Source organism: Peromyscus maniculatus, chromosome 14, assembly GCF_049852395.1.
Source record: "Peromyscus maniculatus bairdii isolate BWxNUB_F1_BW_parent chromosome 14, HU_Pman_BW_mat_3.1, whole genome shotgun sequence".
NCBI classification, from domain to species: Eukaryota; Metazoa; Chordata; class Mammalia; order Rodentia; family Cricetidae; genus Peromyscus; species Peromyscus maniculatus.
Genome location: NC_134865.1, coordinates 30,365,754 through 30,383,874, shown reverse-complemented (window position 1 = coordinate 30,383,874; position 18,121 = coordinate 30,365,754). Strand labels below are relative to the sequence as shown.

The 18,121-nt window shown below is 43.0% G+C and overlaps 1 protein-coding gene across 2 annotated transcripts in view; it reads right to left on the bottom strand.

Moving 5' to 3' along the window:
• Positions 1-18,121, bottom strand: part of Scin (scinderin) — an 87,995-nt gene that overhangs the window by 11,139 nt on the left and 58,735 nt on the right. For both annotated transcript variants that reach the window (XM_076550747.1, XM_006982319.4), the window contains exons 6-13: positions 17,774-17,906; positions 17,167-17,255; positions 15,435-15,650; positions 13,141-13,262; positions 12,625-12,715; positions 9,211-9,381; positions 4,219-4,396; positions 3,862-3,983 (exon numbers count right to left, since the gene is read on the bottom strand). In XM_076550747.1, coding sequence (XP_076406862.1) covers positions 3,862-3,983; positions 4,219-4,396; positions 9,211-9,381; positions 12,625-12,715; positions 13,141-13,262; positions 15,435-15,650; positions 17,167-17,255; positions 17,774-17,906 — 1,122 coding nt within the window. The remainder of the gene's footprint in view (positions 1-3,861; positions 3,984-4,218; positions 4,397-9,210; positions 9,382-12,624; positions 12,716-13,140; positions 13,263-15,434; positions 15,651-17,166; positions 17,256-17,773; positions 17,907-18,121) is intronic.

Genomic DNA, 18,121 nt, shown 5'->3' with positions numbered 1-18,121 from the left:
CAGCTGTTAAAAAAAAGTCATGAAATTTGCAGGCAAATGGATGGAACTTGAGACAAATCATCCTGAGTGAGGTAACCCAGACCCAGAAAGACAAACATGGTATGTATTCACTTATAAGTGGATATTAGCGATTATATAAATTATAATCTACAGACTTAGAAAGTCTAACAAGGAGGGCTTAAGGTGGGATTCAAGAATCTCCCTGGAAAGCGGAAACAGAATAAATTTTGCAGGTGGAAAGTGGGATTGGGAACAGGAGGGATCAAGTGTTGGGGGGGGATACTGGGAAAAATGGGGGGAAGGGAGAGACGAAATACTAAGAGAAATGACTGGAATTGGGGAACATTTCTGGGTTGAGGTGGAAACCTAGAGCAATAGAAACTTCATGGAATCTGTCAAAGTAACCCTAGCAAAGACTCCTAGTAATGGACATGGAGCCTGATCCAGCCATCTTCTGTAACCAGGCAAGGCCTCAAGTGGAAGGGCTGGGAAAACAACCCAGCCACAAAACCTTCAACCTACTATTTGTCCTACCTGCAGAGTGTTCTGGGACCAGAGCCTTGCAGTATGTTTATCAAACAGACCAGAGAGACTTCATCCAGCAACTGATGGGAGCAGATGCAAAGTTCCATAGCCAAACATTAAGCAGAACTTGGGGAGTCCTGTGGAGTAGATGAGGAAGGAGCAAAGGAACCAGAGAGGACAGAGACACCACAAGGACACAGCCCACAGAATCAACTGACCAGGACTCAATGGGACTCGCAGAGATCAGGGAGCCTTTTGGGGTCTGACCCTGGTCGTCTGCATAGTTTGGTGTTCTTGTGGGACCCTTTTCCTCCTACTGGGTTGCTTTGTCCAACCTTGATGCGATGGTATGTGCTGTTCTTATTGTAGCATGTTATGCTGTGTTTGGTTGATGTCTCTGGGAGGTTTGCTCTTTTCTAGGGAGAGGTAGAGAGACTGAAGGGGGGAGAGAAAACTGTGGTCCAGATGTAACATATGAGAGAAAAATAAAAAATAAGCAAACAGGGGGCTGGAGAGATGGCTCAGAAGTTAAGAGCACTGGCTGTTCTTCCAAAGGTCCTGAGTTCAATTCCCAGCAACCACATGGTGGCTCACAACCATCTATAGTGAGATCTGGTGCCCTCTTCTGGCCTGCAGGGATACATGCAGACAGAACACTGTATACATAATAAATAAAAAATTTTTTAAAGCAAACAAAAAAATTTATAAAAAACAAAGATTTAAATATCCCTTTTTGGCTGTATATTAATTTTTTTTACACAAACATTAACACAACAACCATATGAATTAAATACTGTGGTTTTCGACATTTAATGAATGAGAGCATGAACACAGAGGGAGTAGAGAAGCTGCCTAAGGTCACCCATCAGGTAGGTGGCATCACATATATAGATTGGTTCTAAACGCTGTGATTTAAACAGTGGGCTCTACTGCCATGTACCAGTCTACATGCTTAAGTCTGTTTCCCAGTGGTTATTGTAAGATCAAACACATATCGGTAATAATCCTTTTCCTTAAACTGTGAAAGGAAAAAGAAAGTTTCCAAATATCACATAAGAAAACAAATAGATACAGAAGAAACGAATATTTCTGATAATGGTTAATATGAGCATGAGCAGGAAGAAGGAGGAGGAGAAGAAGAAGGAGAAGGGGAAGAAGAAGATCAAAGACTAGTTGAAACTAATAGATGGTTATAAAATCTAAGAGTGAAGCAAGAGTACCTGTTTTTGTAAATTGCATCTTCCTGAGACTGTGGGGTGCTCAACTACAATCGGCAGGCTACAATGTAACCCCTACACTTAAAGCTCAGAGAAGAGCACAGAAGAGGGGCAGAAAGATTATAAAAAGCCAGATGACCAGGACCCCGTAGGGTAGCAGCCTAGTGGGAAATCACCCTGTCCTTGGCTTGTCCCTGAACCCAGGACTTGCATCCTGGGTTCCCCGCCCCATGACTCAGAGTTAACGGCCAAACAATAATCCTGGCCGAGCTGTGCATTTCCACTCCCTCACTGCAGGTGCCCCGCTGCACAGCAGGAGGCCAACTGCGGTCCCAACAATGAATATTTATCACTAGCCATTATTCGATCTTCAATTTTCAGGTTAAACCGTTTGTAAGCTCCAAGTATGTTTTATAAATGGACAGTTTTTTTTTTTTTTTTTTTTTTTTTTTTGGTTTTTCAAGACAGGGTTTCTCTGTGTAGCTTTGCACCTTTCCTGGGACTCACTTGGTAGTCCAGGCTGGCCTCGAACTCACAGAGATCCGCCTGCCTCTGCCTCCCGAGTGCTGGGATTAAAGGCGTACGCCACCACCGCCCGGCTCTATGGACAGTTTCTTTAGCACACTATTTCTAGTAATGCATCTGGTGAGCTCTTGGGAAATTCTGTGTGGTGAAAATTAAGTTTGCATTCACTAGGATGAAAAGAATCCCTCCTTTAAGTTCACACAAAAGTCTAGCAGGTCGGAGATGGTCAAACATTTCCGATTAAATGGAGGTAAGTGGATACAGCACAGAATGAAATTTCAGAACCTAATATAAAACCATGTAAGGTTATGGACTGCATGTTTGTGTTCAGTATCAGGAGGTAGAGGCTGATGTGAGGTAATTAGGTTTAGCTGAGGTCATGAGGACAAGCCCAGTGACAGGAACAGTGTACTAGGAAGAGACAGAGTCAGCTCACTAGCCATGTGATGATGCCAGAGAGCTCTCCCAGACAACAGATATGCTGGTGCCTTGGTCTTGGACCGCTCAAGCTCCAGGACGTCATGCTTGCTGTTTAAACATGCCAGTCTACCACATTTGTGTCAAAACAACTTACTAAGACTCTGCTGTGTACAATTTCCTCCCAGATGAAACACTCCATCTAGGAGGGAAGCTCATTATGACTCAAGGTGTTCTAAGGGAGGTGAAAGAGTCCACCCTGTATTAATAAGTTCAGGAAGTAAACAACGGAAAAATTTCGGGAAGTCCCTGAAACTGATTAGATACATTAGCCCCTTCCTCCCGAAGCATATATAGGTAGCAAGGACTGCTGAGAGACACTCTCAGGCCAGCTGAGATGCTTGGAAGAGACGTTCTCCAACCCACTCAGCTGCCTGCAAGTCATGCAGAATGCTCCAGGTTTCCAGCTTTTGTGAGCCGTTGTTCATGCAGGAGTTGACTTTTTATGATGTAGCTAACTTTAAATAATTTCTGCTCCTATAAATAACACCTAATAAAACTCAGTGGTTTACTAAGTTGGACTTTGGTAGTATCCTTACTTTGGACTGTCATTGGTTCCCTATCTGTGGTGAATAGACATTTATTCTCATCTCCCTAAGAATAGTGCCACACAGTAGACGTTCACAGTCTTCTAAGTTTACTTTTAATTGCCTGAATTATAAAGGAGTATAAAACAAAACATCCCTGTTGATGTCCGTTAATTTTCAGGAGACCGTAAAGCTCTCTGTGACTTTTTTTCATTCAATCAACCTGGAGAAAATTTCTATTCCTCTGTGAAACCACCTGGAAATTTTACACTTAGTTGAAAAATGATGGCCCTCCCCAAAAAGTATCTAATTACTAAATGAGCAAAACCTGCCACCCACAGTTCACAAAGAGAAACTAAATGCTGATGCAGGTATGGAGTAGTTATTTTTAAGGGCATTTTGATTTATATATTACTTTAGAATTTTCTAGATGTTTCTGCATCTCTCACATCATTGGGCCTTAAACTATCCTGTACGGAGTGAAGATTCCAGAGAAGCTAACACAGGACTCACAGCAGCCACACATCTGGAAGTTCTTGTAGCCAGCACAGAATGCCTAACATTAGGCTTGATCTATTTAAGACACTTACAATGAATCTTCCGGTTTTGTTGGAGCAGCCATAAAGTCGAGGTGGGTGGTCTTCAGCTCGTGTTTCTAGCAATGGTGAGGTCTGGTAGTCTCCTCTCCCTCCAAGAGAGTTCCAGAACTCCTCTATGGAACACACAATGTGTTAGCCAATGCATAGTCAGGAGAACATGCTTTGTAGGATTTTACATTAATGGCAATATTATCTCATTCTAACTTAATTATACCAGATGTCATCAACACTTTTGCAATTAAAGGAGGCATCCTTACACAACTCTAATGATGAAAAAAAATGATTATTGAAAGAAGTCAATTAAACACACTGAATATAAAAGTGGTGACCTTGACCCACAGCACACACCTGGTTCTTGGCCTTCCTGAATCCTTGCAGTTTTGCACTTCAGAACACCAGCCACATACTCTGCTCCTTTCTCCTCCTCCTGACTAGCACCTTTTCCTATCCAGATGAAGCCATTGTTTTGTGGCAGTTTTAGGACAAAGGCGTCATTGGAATTCAATGAATTTGCATCAACATCAACCTAGAGCATGAGGGAAAAATAACACAATGATTCAAATTCACTACTGAGGCTATGCAGAGCCATCTAGAACCTTCTTCCTAATCCCAGGAAATTAATTCAAGACAGAGATGCACTAGATACCTGAAACACTGGAGTACAGACACCTTGGTCCATGCCCCGTGATGTTCAGCTGCCTTCAGGCAGTACAGCAGGGTTTAGAAATTGGCAGTCTCTACTGGATGTGCCTCCCCACGGGAGGCCAAGCCTTCTTGTGGGTGGGAGAGGGAGGCTGGGGGGGGGGCAGGAGGAGGGAAGAGGGGGATCTTTGATTGGTGTGTAAAATGAATGAAAAATTTTCTTAATTAAAAAAAAAGGAAAAAAATTGGCAGAGTGTGGTATTCCAAGCCTTTTATCCTAGCACTCAAGAGGCATAAGCAGGCCGGGCGGTGGTGGCGCACGCCTTTAATCCCAGTACTCGGGAGGCAGAGCCAGGTGGATCATTGTGAGTTCGAGGCCAGCCTGGACTACTGAGTGAGTTCCAGGAAAGGCGCAAAGCTACACAGAGAAACCCTGTCTCGAAAAAAACAAAAAAGAGGCATAAGCAGGCAGATATCTGTGAATTCAGGGGCTAGCCTGAATTACATAGACCTTTCAGGGCAGCAAAGACTACAAGGAGAGACGCTGTCTCAATTAATTAATTGATTAAAAATGAAAATAATTATTAATTATATAATAAATATATATTATATATATAAAGTAATATATAAAGACAAAAAAATAATTAATTAAAAATGAACAAATAAGCAAGCCATCAGTCAAGAATTGAGGGTTTTGGCCAGACATGGTAGTTCACACCTGTAATTCTAGCACTCTAGGGGCTGAAGCAGAAGAATCCTGAAAAGTCCAGCCTAAGCTACACAGAAGACTCTAGCTCAGTAACAAGGCAAGAGGGTAGCAAGTTGGTTCAGTGGTTAAGAGCCCACACTGCTCTCCTGGAGGACTTGAGTTGGGTCATCAGCACCCACAACAGGCAGCTCCCAATTGCCTATACCTCCAGCTCCAGGAGATCCAACACTCTCTTCTGGTTACCAAGCATGGTAGACAAACATGGCAGACAAACAGCAGATTCTCACATAGACAAACACAAAAACCAAAGAGCAAAACCAACCCAACTGAGGACTTGACAAAGTAATACAAATAATATTCAGAGATATTTCAGGAAACAAGACACGTGACACATGAACAGAGGGTGCAATGTCAAACGTTAAACAAGGCAAAGCTGGTCCACCTTCCTCCCCACTAAAGAGAGGGATCCCCAAAACCCATAAAACAGACAGGGCAGAGGTTCACTAGAGTCATTTTCTGACTTAGATAAATGCTGACTCTAATTATAGATCTGCGTGGGGATGGAAAGCAGCCCCGACACACTTTTCTAGTAACCAGGAGCTGAAGACACTACCTCTGGTCTGCCAGGTACAATTTGGATTCCTGTGTCCCCAGATGAGGGTGCTCAGGTGGGTTAGACACTGACCTGTGGGTGTGGCCTATGGAAACATCAGGCAGGGACAAGACCCATACCATCTCTGGCCTGGCCATGATCATGAGCATTCTAGGATGGGCTTGGACCTAAGACTCTGTGGTTTGTGACATCATAACCACATCTGTGAGAACTGGTCTGGACACACAGTCATATAACTGTGCATGATTTTCTAAGTAATTGTGACGCTGACTATGATATGACTCCCAGGGAGACCAGGAACAACCAGTAATCGAGATTAAGACAAAGCAACCAGGATGAGGAAAACAGGAGTCTGGCCAACTGAGACCACAGTCGAGAACATGTCAAGAAGGCTGGGGTGACACACTGTGCCGAATGATGCTGCCTGGCCCACTTCACTGGACTGTCCAGATCAAGGCATCTGCAGCAGGAGAGATGGCTCTTGCCAGTTTGTAAGGGTCTGACTTGGAAAGAAAAACTAGAGGAAAGAAGAATGGCTGTTGGAGCTTTAAAGACAAACTCTGGGGATTGGTAGCACTCAGAGAAGTATAATTGTCCACTTTCAGCAGGAATGAGGCCTTCTGGACCAAGCAAGGAAATCATCAGGCAAGATGACGGAGAACGCTAGCAACCGGGTCTGGATTTCAGGACTTCTGATCTATCTGTATGTTTCCTTTCTAACGCAGAAGAAGCAGTCAGGAACATGAAGAAAAGTGACAAGAGCCTGGTGCCCAGATTGGTGTGAGACTGGGGAGGAGAACTCTCTAGTGTTTAGGAAGCATCAGCTTCCCAGGAGACAAGACAGAAGGTCACATGAGATCATCATGACTGACATGTCAGAGAAACTGAAGAGGATGCGGCAAGGAAGTGGGGTGATGCACTGAATTGAGCTGAGGACGCCCCCTAAAGAAAGGTTGACTATGGAGGAGCCCAGGAGTTGAACAGTGGGACATTATGCTAATCTTTGCATCATTCCAACTTTATAGTATATGTGCTGCTGAAGCCAGCACAGTGGAACATTATGATCAGCTCTTCCGTATAAAATCAAGTGAGTGTCCACAGAGAAGAACTCCTTTGTCAACATAATAGGTTTTTAAAAAATAGTTATGATTGAAAAATGATAATCTATACCCAAAGTCCTGCAGGTGAGATTAATATGGAGGCCCAATTTTAAATGACGTGACCACATAAGATCATCTTGGCCTGGAACACTTAGGTGCTTAGAGGCTAGACAGAGTAAATCCCAACAAAAGCACCCTGGAGGGGTGGCTGGCTTTTTGGAAGAACATTCAGGAAATGCGGTGACACAGCCATATCAGAAAACTATGTCCAATAAATAGTTCAAGTTGACTGTGGCGAATTCCTGTGGCAGGTTAATCAAATCGAGATCAGGGAAGTGGCCTTTGAAAGCGTTGTTCTCATTCACCCAGCTCACCGGGTTCAGACTATCAAGAATGTGTGCTCTTAGAAGGACAACAATGATGGGTCCCAGAGAAAATTGGGAGAAAGCAAGAGACAGTTTCTAAAGAATTTGCTTTCAAACACATCTCCTGGTTTCAAAGTAAATGATCCAGGATCCAAGAATAACTTAGTCATAGATACAAGGAAGGAGATTGTGTCTGCAGTCAGGATGGACTGCAAGAAGAGGAACTGCATGGGGATCTGCTGCCTGCAGTCAGGATGGACTGCAAGAAGAGGAACTGCATGGGGATCTGCTGCCTGCAGTCAGGATGGAGTACAGTATGTGCATGGGGGTCTGCTGCCTGCAGTCAGGATGGAGTACAGTATGTGCATGGGGGTCTGCTGCCTGCAGTCAGGATAGAGTACAGTATGTGCATGGGGATCTGCTGCCTGCAGTCAGGATAGAGTACAGTATGTGCATGGGGATCTGCTGCCTGCAGTCAGGATAGAGTACAGTATGTGCATGGGGGTCTGCTGCCTGCAGTCAGGATGGAGTACAGTATGTGCATGGGAATCTGCTGCCTGCAGCCAGGATGGAGTACAGTATGTGCATGGGGTCTGCTGCCTGCAGTCAGGATGGAGTACAGTATGTGCATGGGGGTCTGCTGCCTGCAGTCAGGATGGAGTACAGTATGTGCATGGGGATCCGAAATCAAAGGAAGAGTCTAAGCAAACCAGAGAGGGGATCGTAGGCAGAGTAGTAGAACAGGGGCTGGAGCAATTTGACTTTGGATAGGAGCCGTACTTTTTTATTCCATGTAATAAGTATTTATCAATTTAGCAAATCGCTGTAAGATATATACTTTATGAGTAACATTGATATTAATTGATAAAACAGCTCATCACTTTTATATGTTACTAATACATGAATTATTTTAAAGATACAAATAGAAAAATTTTAATTATTTCATAAACTAGAAGAGAAGACAATATCTATGTACAGATGTAGCTAGTAAAATTGTGGAAGAGCAGATATGGTGATCTCTGTGTGATTACATTTATGTTCTCTTTGAGAGAGAGGAACTGATGTGCAGGAGATTGTTGGAAGAAAAAAGACAGGATGAAAGTGACAGAGGCCATGGCTGAGGCCATCACAATGACACAGAAGGACCAGCTTTGCAGAAGAGGGTTGTGGGGGAGGGACCGCAGGGGAGTGGCTGCTTTGGTGGGGAAAGTGGGGGGCGCCATAAGAAGAGAGATCTGGTGGAGGGCCTGAGTGAACAAGGGCACTATCTTGCCCAGCCCCGTCGGGGTGGGGGGGGGCGAGGGTTCTGGTGAGTGGAAACTGAGAGGAATTACAGCTTCCATTGAAGAGGGTTGCTGGAGTCAGTCCTCAGAGGACAGCCAGAGATGAAGCAGGAGGAGTCTCAGAGAGGTTGCTGGTAGATGGAGGAAAGACTGGCTGAATTTTCAGAGCTCGCCGAGTGGCTCCTAAAAACTGAAAGGTTTTAAAAAACAGCTCTAGATCTGGGGAGACCCGGAGCAATGGAGTGCTGGGAGAGACCTGGATTTCAATGGCGACTAGAATTCAAGGTGTGGCCAGATTTTCTTGTTCAAAGGGCTTTCTTAGATGTCCCCAGGTCTCATGGTCATCTGACCACGCCTCACAATCCTACCCGAGACCTTTCAAGATGGAGCTGGAGCTGCTTCGTGCCCCTTTCCAGCTTCACTGGATATGACACTCCAAAACTCACGTTTGGGTTCGGTGTGGTTGAAAAGCTGAGCTGCCCTCTCATTCAGTGTCTCTTGTTCTAGTTTCTCACGATGTTGAAGTAAAAGGCATTTACTTGCCAGGGTGCAGAGGCCAATACTCCTAATGGCCAGGTGTGTTGGAAAGTCCGTACCCAGAGCATATTTACAGAATGCATAGCCTTACCTCCACAATTCTGGTAATAGACGCCAGGTTCCTCCGAACTTGAAAGAGGCGAGTAGGGGGAGCCGGCGTCTGTCCCCCTTTCCGGGATGTTCCATTCTTAAAAATAATGAGTGGTTTGTCTTTGAACAAACTCAGCAGGTGAGCGGGCTCTTTGCCTTGAGAGACACGGACCTGGGTGCACAGGGCAGGGGAACAGAGTATGAATAAGAGTTTCCAGAGGCCAGGCAAATGGAAATTCAGAGGCATGCCCAACCACAGGGACCTGGGGAATACTGAAAATGACTGACTTCGTAAATGTGGTTCAACAAGTACACATCCAAACAGGTGAGCAGCTACTTATGAAGCGTCTTCTGGCTGGTCGCACAGTTTGGAAAGTGTCTGAGGGGGTCCTGAAAACCACTAATATGTCACACAACCTTCAAAAAACAGCAATTGCCCACAGGAGGAAGGGGCGCTGATTAAGGTCATGCTTTCCTCTGAAGGAGATTGGAGAAGGGGAAAAAAGTGGATTAAATTGTGTAGTAAGTTGCTTAAATACTGCCAGGATACTCCACCAAAAATACAAGAGCAATGGAGAACTTCAGCTATTCAAAAATAATCACAGTGAACCACTGCCATCTAGTAATTCAATAAGAAATTAGTATTTCGTTCACTGTAGGATTCAGCTGGCTAGTTCCAGGAAACTCGTTAATTGTGTATCACGTACTGTTCGGTGAACTCTCGAAGCACAATGTGTAGCTGCAAACGTTTGAATCGTTTGTGAGAAACAGCTTTAAGCTCAACTACACAACATAGGTGATATCTCTTCTAGCTATAAATATCACATTCCAATGAATGAAATACTTGATTAGGAATGGAGCAGTATGCACCTGAAGAATCCAACAATTTTGTTAATTGGGTTGTTTTTTTTTTTTAATAAACTTGGCTCATGTGCCCTTTATACACAGAGCCAGCTTGCTTTATATATCTCTTTGTTCTTACCAAGATGGAAAGACACCAGCTAAAGACCAAGTTCAGTCTCCACATCCCCATCTTACATTCTAAATTATCCGAATCATCTCTCTGCTTAATTACTACACTTGGAAACCAAAACATACATTTATAAATGTTTGAAAAACAAGCAAGCAAATTATTTCACTTTTTTGAGACAGGGTTTCTCTATGTATCCCTGTATCTGTTCTGGAGAAAAACAAAACAAAACAAAAAACCAAAAAATAACTTTTATGCCACATAGAACGTGAGCTCATCTGACATGAGATATGAGGTAGCTAAGCTGACACATCCTTCTGAAGAGAACACTTCACGATGCTGAATCAGAACCATCATAAACAGGCCAATGGAACTGTCTAGATGTTTTGCCCAGCACATGGGAACAAATAGCATCAAAACCTACCCAAGAATGGTGGTAGGGTAAGCAACCGGATTATAAAGAGAGGAAACAGAAGAGAGAGACAGAGGTCTCCGGAGATCTCCAGCTAGGAACAAGCAGGTGCGTCTCTGCAGATAACAAGAGTAGACAGAAACGCTGCAGGCAGAGCAAGGAGCTGAGCAGGCAGACCACACATTTCCTGTGGTCACTAACAACGGTCCTGAGTTGTGGCAGACACTCCAGCATTAGAGGGAAAGCAGAACTGAAGAAAGAACGTTGATACCGAAACCCGCTGGAAACGGCCTCTTAGACACAGCAGAGAAATCTACCTAGGTGCTGACACTGTCTGCTTACCGTCAAACGTTAGCTGTTGCCCTTCTCATAGACACAGTGTGTGTGTGTGTGTGTGTGTGTGTGTGTGTGTGTGTGTGTGTGTGTGTGTGTGCATGTCAGTCATTTTGGCTCAGGGTTCAGTCATTCTCAACAATTTGTTTTTCATTTTCAGAAATACCAAATGCAGGATCGATCTCTTCCCTCCCTGGAACTACCTCTCTTCCTCTGCATCTTTTCCCTTCCCCCATTCCTCCCCCTTCCCTTCTTTCCTCTGTTCTCTCCCCTCCCTACCCACTTCTATCCTTTTTCCCTCCCTGACACTGTCTTCATTTTTGGCCAGAAGACTTTGTTTCAAGCAAGATTCTGGTACCTAGGAGGGAAAATATGGATCTATGTATCTGCCAAGGTTGATTTCAGCTTGCCTGTGTGAACCATGATTTACGGATTCCTTTAATTGAGAATGTATAAAATATTGTTCTATGTTTTTATGAAAATGTATAAAATATTGTGTATGTTTTTATGAAAATTATTCAGTTGTGCTTACTCTGGACTGTTGTGTTACTTCTGTTGCTTCTGTAGGAATTTATCACACATAAATTCATCATCTTACACTAGCCTAGAAATTTGAAGCACGTTACTGCCCTTATTTAGTCACTGGGTTAAAATCTACGGGAGTTTAGTCACTAGGCTAGTACCTGGCTAGTGCAGTATGATAATTTAAATGAGAATGGCCTCCATGGCCTTATATCTTTGAATGCTTGGTCTGCTGTTAGTGGAACTGTTTGGGAAGAATTAAGAGGTGTGGCCTTGTTGGAGGAGGTGTGCCACTGGGGGTGGGCACTGAGGTTTCAAAAGCTCATGCCAGGTGGACTGCCTGTGGACTAGGAAGCAAACTCTCAGCTCCTGCTCCAGCGCTGTGACTGCCTGTCTGCTGCCATGTCCCCACCGTGATGATCACAGACTAACCCTCTGAACCTGTGAACCAACCCCCTGTCAAATGCTTCCTTTTAAAAATTGCCTTGGTCATGGTGTCTCTTCATGCAACAGAACAGTAACTAAGACCCGAAGGGACTCTAAGGTGTTTTTTCCTTGCCCTTTCCAGCTTCCAGCGGTTGGGTTATTCCTTTCTGGGTCTCTTTCTCCCCTAAAGCCAGCAGTTGGCCATGGAATCTTCACCACACTACATCCTTCTCACTCTGCTTGTCTCACTAGTTGACTCCTAAGGACCCTGATCAATGCTTTGCATCATGCAGGAGTCCTGAATCATCTCCCTAACTTGAGGCCAGATGATGAGCAATTATGATTTTTGTCTCTGATTTTAATTCTCCTCTGCTTTATAACATAACATTTTCACAGCGCCTCCGGGTTAGGATGTGCACATAACACGTAGCTCTGTCTATTATAACTCTTTGTTCATAGCTATGAATGTCAACTGACTGTGACATATGGTGGATTCTAAAGAGAAGAGTCCCTCTGCTTCCTTCCTGGACTCTGAAATTATTAGTTTTCTGATGTTTTTATATTGACTTTGGTGACTTTATCTTCTCCAGAATCTGAGATAACTAGTGTGTTATAAAATGTTTGAATTCAAAATAAAAACAAATCGACATAAAAATTTCAAAATCCCTTTGACTGTGGGAAGTGAGCTTTCATTAAGAAGTAGGCTAGACAAATCTGGAATTGTGTGAGTTGGGAAGGTAAAGCCTACCAACCTGCACAGCCTGTCCTCCAAGGGACCGATCCAACTGAACAGTCAGGAACGCAGACATGGTCAGCTCATCTCTTGTAGCTGTTGCTCCTTGCCTAGAGGAATGTAAGCAAATCACACTGGCTTGAGTTAACATTCAACACCATCTCATGAAACCACTTCAAAAAGAGACTTAAGATACCATGAAAAACCAAAAAGAAGTGACGGTTCATCATGAACTGAGCAATCAAAGCTACAGGTGTGTTGTTGGGTACTAATCCTGGATTGTCCTATGGATTTCTAGAAATATATAGAGTGGACATCTTCATCTCCAGTTTAAAGAAACCGGGCTTAGCCCCTTATGTGACTTTGCTAAGTAATCGTGTCTCTCTAATGCCTGTTATTTTGGGAAATCGTCCTCATAGTGCACATGATCTGAGTACAGTTGCCTTCTGTAATCAAGGGATGATTCTACCTCATGCTCCATGGAGGTCAGTCATGTGGAGCATGACCTGTGGCACCTGGGCTCTGCAGGACTCACCACGTGTAGATGATCTGCCCTCTGGCGTAAGTGTAGAGGATAATGTAGCAATCACCACCGTAGAACTCGCCATGGGAGTTTGGGTCGATCTGGACCCTGCCACTGTTCTCCACACGCCAGATCTGAAAGAGACAGAATAGACATAAACCGTTACAAGTTCACTGACCTAAAGTACTACTCATAAACCATAAATAGTTTCCACTTGTGACTCATTATCAAGCAATGTTTAAGTTATTTTTCTAACCAGTTTATAATCAAGCAAAAGCAAGAAGATTGACAAATCTGACAATTTCTTGACTTTTAAAAGCTTCTATTTCTTTTGCTTCTTCCTCAATATTTAGTCAGGTTCTGGGGATTTTGTTGTGGATGGTTTTGTTTTTAAATTTTATTGTCATTTTGTTTTGAGACAGGATTTCACTATGTATCCCAGGTTGATCTTGAATTTAAGATTCTTCTGTGTTAACCTGGTAAGACCTAAGATTATGAGCATGTACTACCAAGTCCAGTAATTCTGAGACTATTGGTGTGTGTGTGTGTGTGTGTGTGTGTGTGTGTGTGTGTATGTGTGTGTGTGTGCATCTGTGTGTATCTTTAAATTCATGAAAATAATACAGTACTACTACAATAAAAACTACAATTCAGCTCAGAAATATGCTTCAGCTTTAGATTAAAATATTTTTTCATTATTTGTGAAGTGGCCAGTGATGAAGAAGCCATCAGGCATTGCACTGTGCACCTGCGACACAATTCCTCCCGAGTGAGTGCGGGAGGAGGGGGGCAGGACTGGCTTTGGAATGTGGGGTGAGCAATCCCAGGGAACAGTGCAAGGCTTCTAAGGAGGAACATCCCTGTGCCATCCCTCTAGAGACCAGAGGGCTCAGCAACACAGCCTCACCAACCCCAAGAGCCTAAACAGAGCCACGGGGGGGGGGGGGGGGGGGGGGGGTTAGCATCCCTGGTGTGGCTTAGGAGGCCTTCTCTGAGAAGCTGTGGCGGGAGCTAAAGACGGCACTGTAGTCACAGTGGGTGCCAAGGAGCTCCGTCTGCTCAAGTGCATCCTAGGCAAGCTGCCTGTGCTGAGCTCCAGAGAGGATACCCAAGCAGGACGAGCTGCGAACAGGAGGCTGCTCCCCTTCGATGGTGGCATCAGAACATTTGTGATCTCGTCATTTCCCACCCCAACACCTATGCAGTTCTTTGAAAAGAGGAAAACTTAATCTCTAAGTTTATCAACTATACTTGGTTCAAGCCTTGTGATAAGACCTGGAAATGTAAATATGAAGCATTTAACTCTTGTCCTTAAAAAAAAACTGATGAGCTGGGTGGTGTTGGCGCACGCCTTTATTCCCAGCACTTGAGAGGTAGATCCAGGAGGGTCTCTGTGAGTTCGAGGCCAGCCTGGTCTACAGAGTGAGTGAGATCCAGAACAGGCACCAAAGCTACATAGAGAAATCCTGTCTCAAAAAACCAAAAGGGGAAAAAAAACTGAGAGGTCTAGGAGAAATCTGTTAGTAAATAGCAATTTTATGATACATATGGGATAAATTCTGTGACAAGTATCATCTCCAAGCACAGAGAAAGGCCTTTTCAGTGCCACAGCCAGCTCCTCAGGAGAGGTGTAGCTGATACTGATGGAGTTGCTAGGAAAGGGATGGCTTGACAACAGTCCATGAGGAGTGGGGATGCTTCAGATGGCAAGAGGAGGCCAAGGCTCCAATCCTGAAGCTTCCAGCAAGGAGGAAAGCCTCCAGAAAGGCTGCATGGCCATGGAGATGCTTTAGAGGAGGGATTATATTATCCAGGCCCCACTAAGTTAGATCATTGGAGAGTAGACTGAGTTTGAAGAGATTTGAGCTTAAAACAATTAGGAGAGTTGTAGCAATTTTGATCTAAACTGTCATAATCAATACATTCAAGTTGACTGCTCAGAAAAGATCTGCTTTGAGCTCATTTTGTTTCATGAACACTTCCAACAGATAGGGGGAGGAAAAATAGGTGGTACATTCTGAGTACAACCTGTACAACCCCAGATACAGACTTTCTGATAGAAAACGCTGCTGCATCCACCACCTTAATGTCAGCATGGACATGTGCAAATGAGCCTGAAGCCGAGCAACAGCGCTCCAGCTGCAACTCCACGACTCAGTGTGTAGTCTGGGGTCACCTTCCTTACCAAGTAAAATCCACCTTTTAAAAGGGTTCAAAGATTGCCAAAGCTATATCCCTCCCCTCCCAGACAGTGCTGTAACAGGGCCTGATAAAAACACCGACAGAAAGAGACAGATGTAAACTACCTCCACTGTGCCAGAGCCGTCGTCCACCATGTTGTGCTGGGCTGCCATCTGGGGAGAACTGTGCAGTTTGGATGCATCAAATGGGACCTGCTGTATGCGAGCCACTTTCTCTGTGATGTAGACCTTCCCAAAGCCATCGCTCTGGTCTTTATCCTTCCAGTCCTTAAAGAACTGTTTGAAAATCGGTGTTTCGCCACCTTCGGGAAGAACCTGAATCTGCAATTCAAAATAATAATCAATGGGAAAATAAGAGATGGAGAAAAATATCTACAGTAGGAGAAAGAATGGAGCAATGAAAATACTGTTCTTGTTTCTATGACTGCACTTGCAACTTCGTAAGTCTATGCAGCAACCACAGGCATCCAGCCTAGGTTTTTCTCACAGCCAACGTCATTGCTGCTGAATGTGAAAGACAAAGATGAGAAGAGGTTTCCTGTGCTACCACTGAATCAATGTTTGTTCACATTAGGTTCACAAGAGATGGGAGCAGGAAGAAATTATCCCACTCTATTATTTGTGCCAGGATATATATGGAGAAAAAGAGTGGCTAGTCAATGTCTGAGCCAATGTGGAGGCAACCAAATATAATGAGGGTGTTACCCAAGTCTTCACAATAGGCTGAGAAATGGTTGATAGTCTTTGTGCAAGTTTTTATTGTTTTTTGAGATAGTTTTTTTTTAGTTTTTTATTTAAATTTGTTTATTTATATATTTATAGTATATATAATATTGAATTAAGCATATTAAATACATTTAATTAAATATACCATATATTATGTATTACATATATTATATGTAATTATATTTTTATTCATGTGTAATATATAATATATGGTATATATTACATTAGTATATTACATGTATATAATACATATTATAATAATATATTATTAAACATATTAAATTTAAAATATATATATTAACTTGGTATACTTAAAATAGTATATAAAATAGTATATTTAAATTGTTATATATATATTTAAATGGTATATTTATATTGGAATTGTGATATAGCAATGCTATATTTAAAAAGAATAGCTAATAAAAAAAGGCAGAAATAAGCAAACACACAGACAAATCAAAAATTTCTATTGTGGTGAGCTGTGGTAGTCATTTACATTTTTACCAAGTCTTAATTCTATGTCCTTATTTTGCCATTAAAATATGAAAAAATATTTTAAAACCTGACCAAAAGTCACTACTAAAGTCAATAACATTAGCAAGATAAATCCTTGTGAAGAAGACCGATATACTGCTTTCTTTTTTATGTTTATAAATTAATTAATTAATTATTTTTGAGATAGGTTTTTATGTAACCCAGGCTGGCCTCAAACTCTCTGTGCTGCTGAGAGTGGCCTTGAACCGATTCCCCTGCGTGCACCTGCTGAGGGCTCCAATTACAGCTGTGCACCACCACACATCCAGTTTCCTGTGGTACTGGAAATGGGGTCCAGAGCTTCATGTGTGCTGGGCAAACACTCTACCAACCACATCCCTAGCTCTGGGTAGCCCACTTTCTGAGAATGTTCCTCGAAAAAAGACTACTAGGGATGGGCCATGCCCAACTGGAGAATGGCTATACACACACACTCTCATGTGCATGCACACAGACACACACACACAGACACACAGACACACACACTATTTTGAAACAAACTTTTCATGAGTTTTGTGAAGATGTCATGACTCTCAAGTTTCAATGTTTTTTCCTAGTGATTTCTTTTCACACATACTTGAGTGTTGGTAGAATAATTCATTTTCTGTAGAAACTCCTCAGCTGTCTTCATCGCAGTCTTCCTCTCCTGTGGGTTGGCATTTTTACCTAAAATGAAAAATAAAGAGATGAAATTACAGAAATTACAGATAAAATTACAAAATTACTATACTGCACTGTACATGGCCATATCACCCTGAACACGGCCAATCTCATCTGACCTCCGAATCCAAGCAGGGCCCAGCTGGTTCCTCCTTGCACGGGAACACACTATATGATTAAGAAATACTTACATACCAAAAATAAATGTGGTTATAATTTAGCTTAAATATAGCAATGGGAGAATGACAAAATTCCTTGGTACATTGAATACATTTAATATCATAATAATTGGCAGTTTATTTAACAATATATATTTCTGTTACTCAAATGCTTTCCTTAGCTCCCTAGTCTTTGCTGAGTAGTTCCAAAAGTTGGACCACTAGCTGCTCTTCGGTGAGATATTTGCAAACTGTATCTCAAGAGGGCTGCTCTGCTTTAAAATCAGGATGTTTTCCTTGCCCTCTTGGGAAGAAAGCATCCTTCTGAGCATGAAACGCAGCAACCATATCAATGGCATCTCTTACCTTTCCATACGAAAATTTGTTTTGCAGCACCGTGGTCCAAGATGAAGCATTCTTCAGAAAGCAACATTGCCATGGAGAAGGGGTTTTCTTCGGCCACCAAAGTCACCTTCATGGATCCACTTGCATCTGAGACCTAACAGAAAAACCATGAACTCCGTGATTTCATTTTGGGGAGAAGCAAACATTCTAAAACTGTGCCGTGGTGATAGCTACCCACTCCGTGGCTGTAGTGAGTGGACTGCACACTTTGAGAACACAAGCCTCGCGAGCAAAACTGCCTCGAGACAAAGAGACAGAGCATCCCTGAGCCCAACCTACTGTATCCCAAACACTTCTGTGAAACTATTC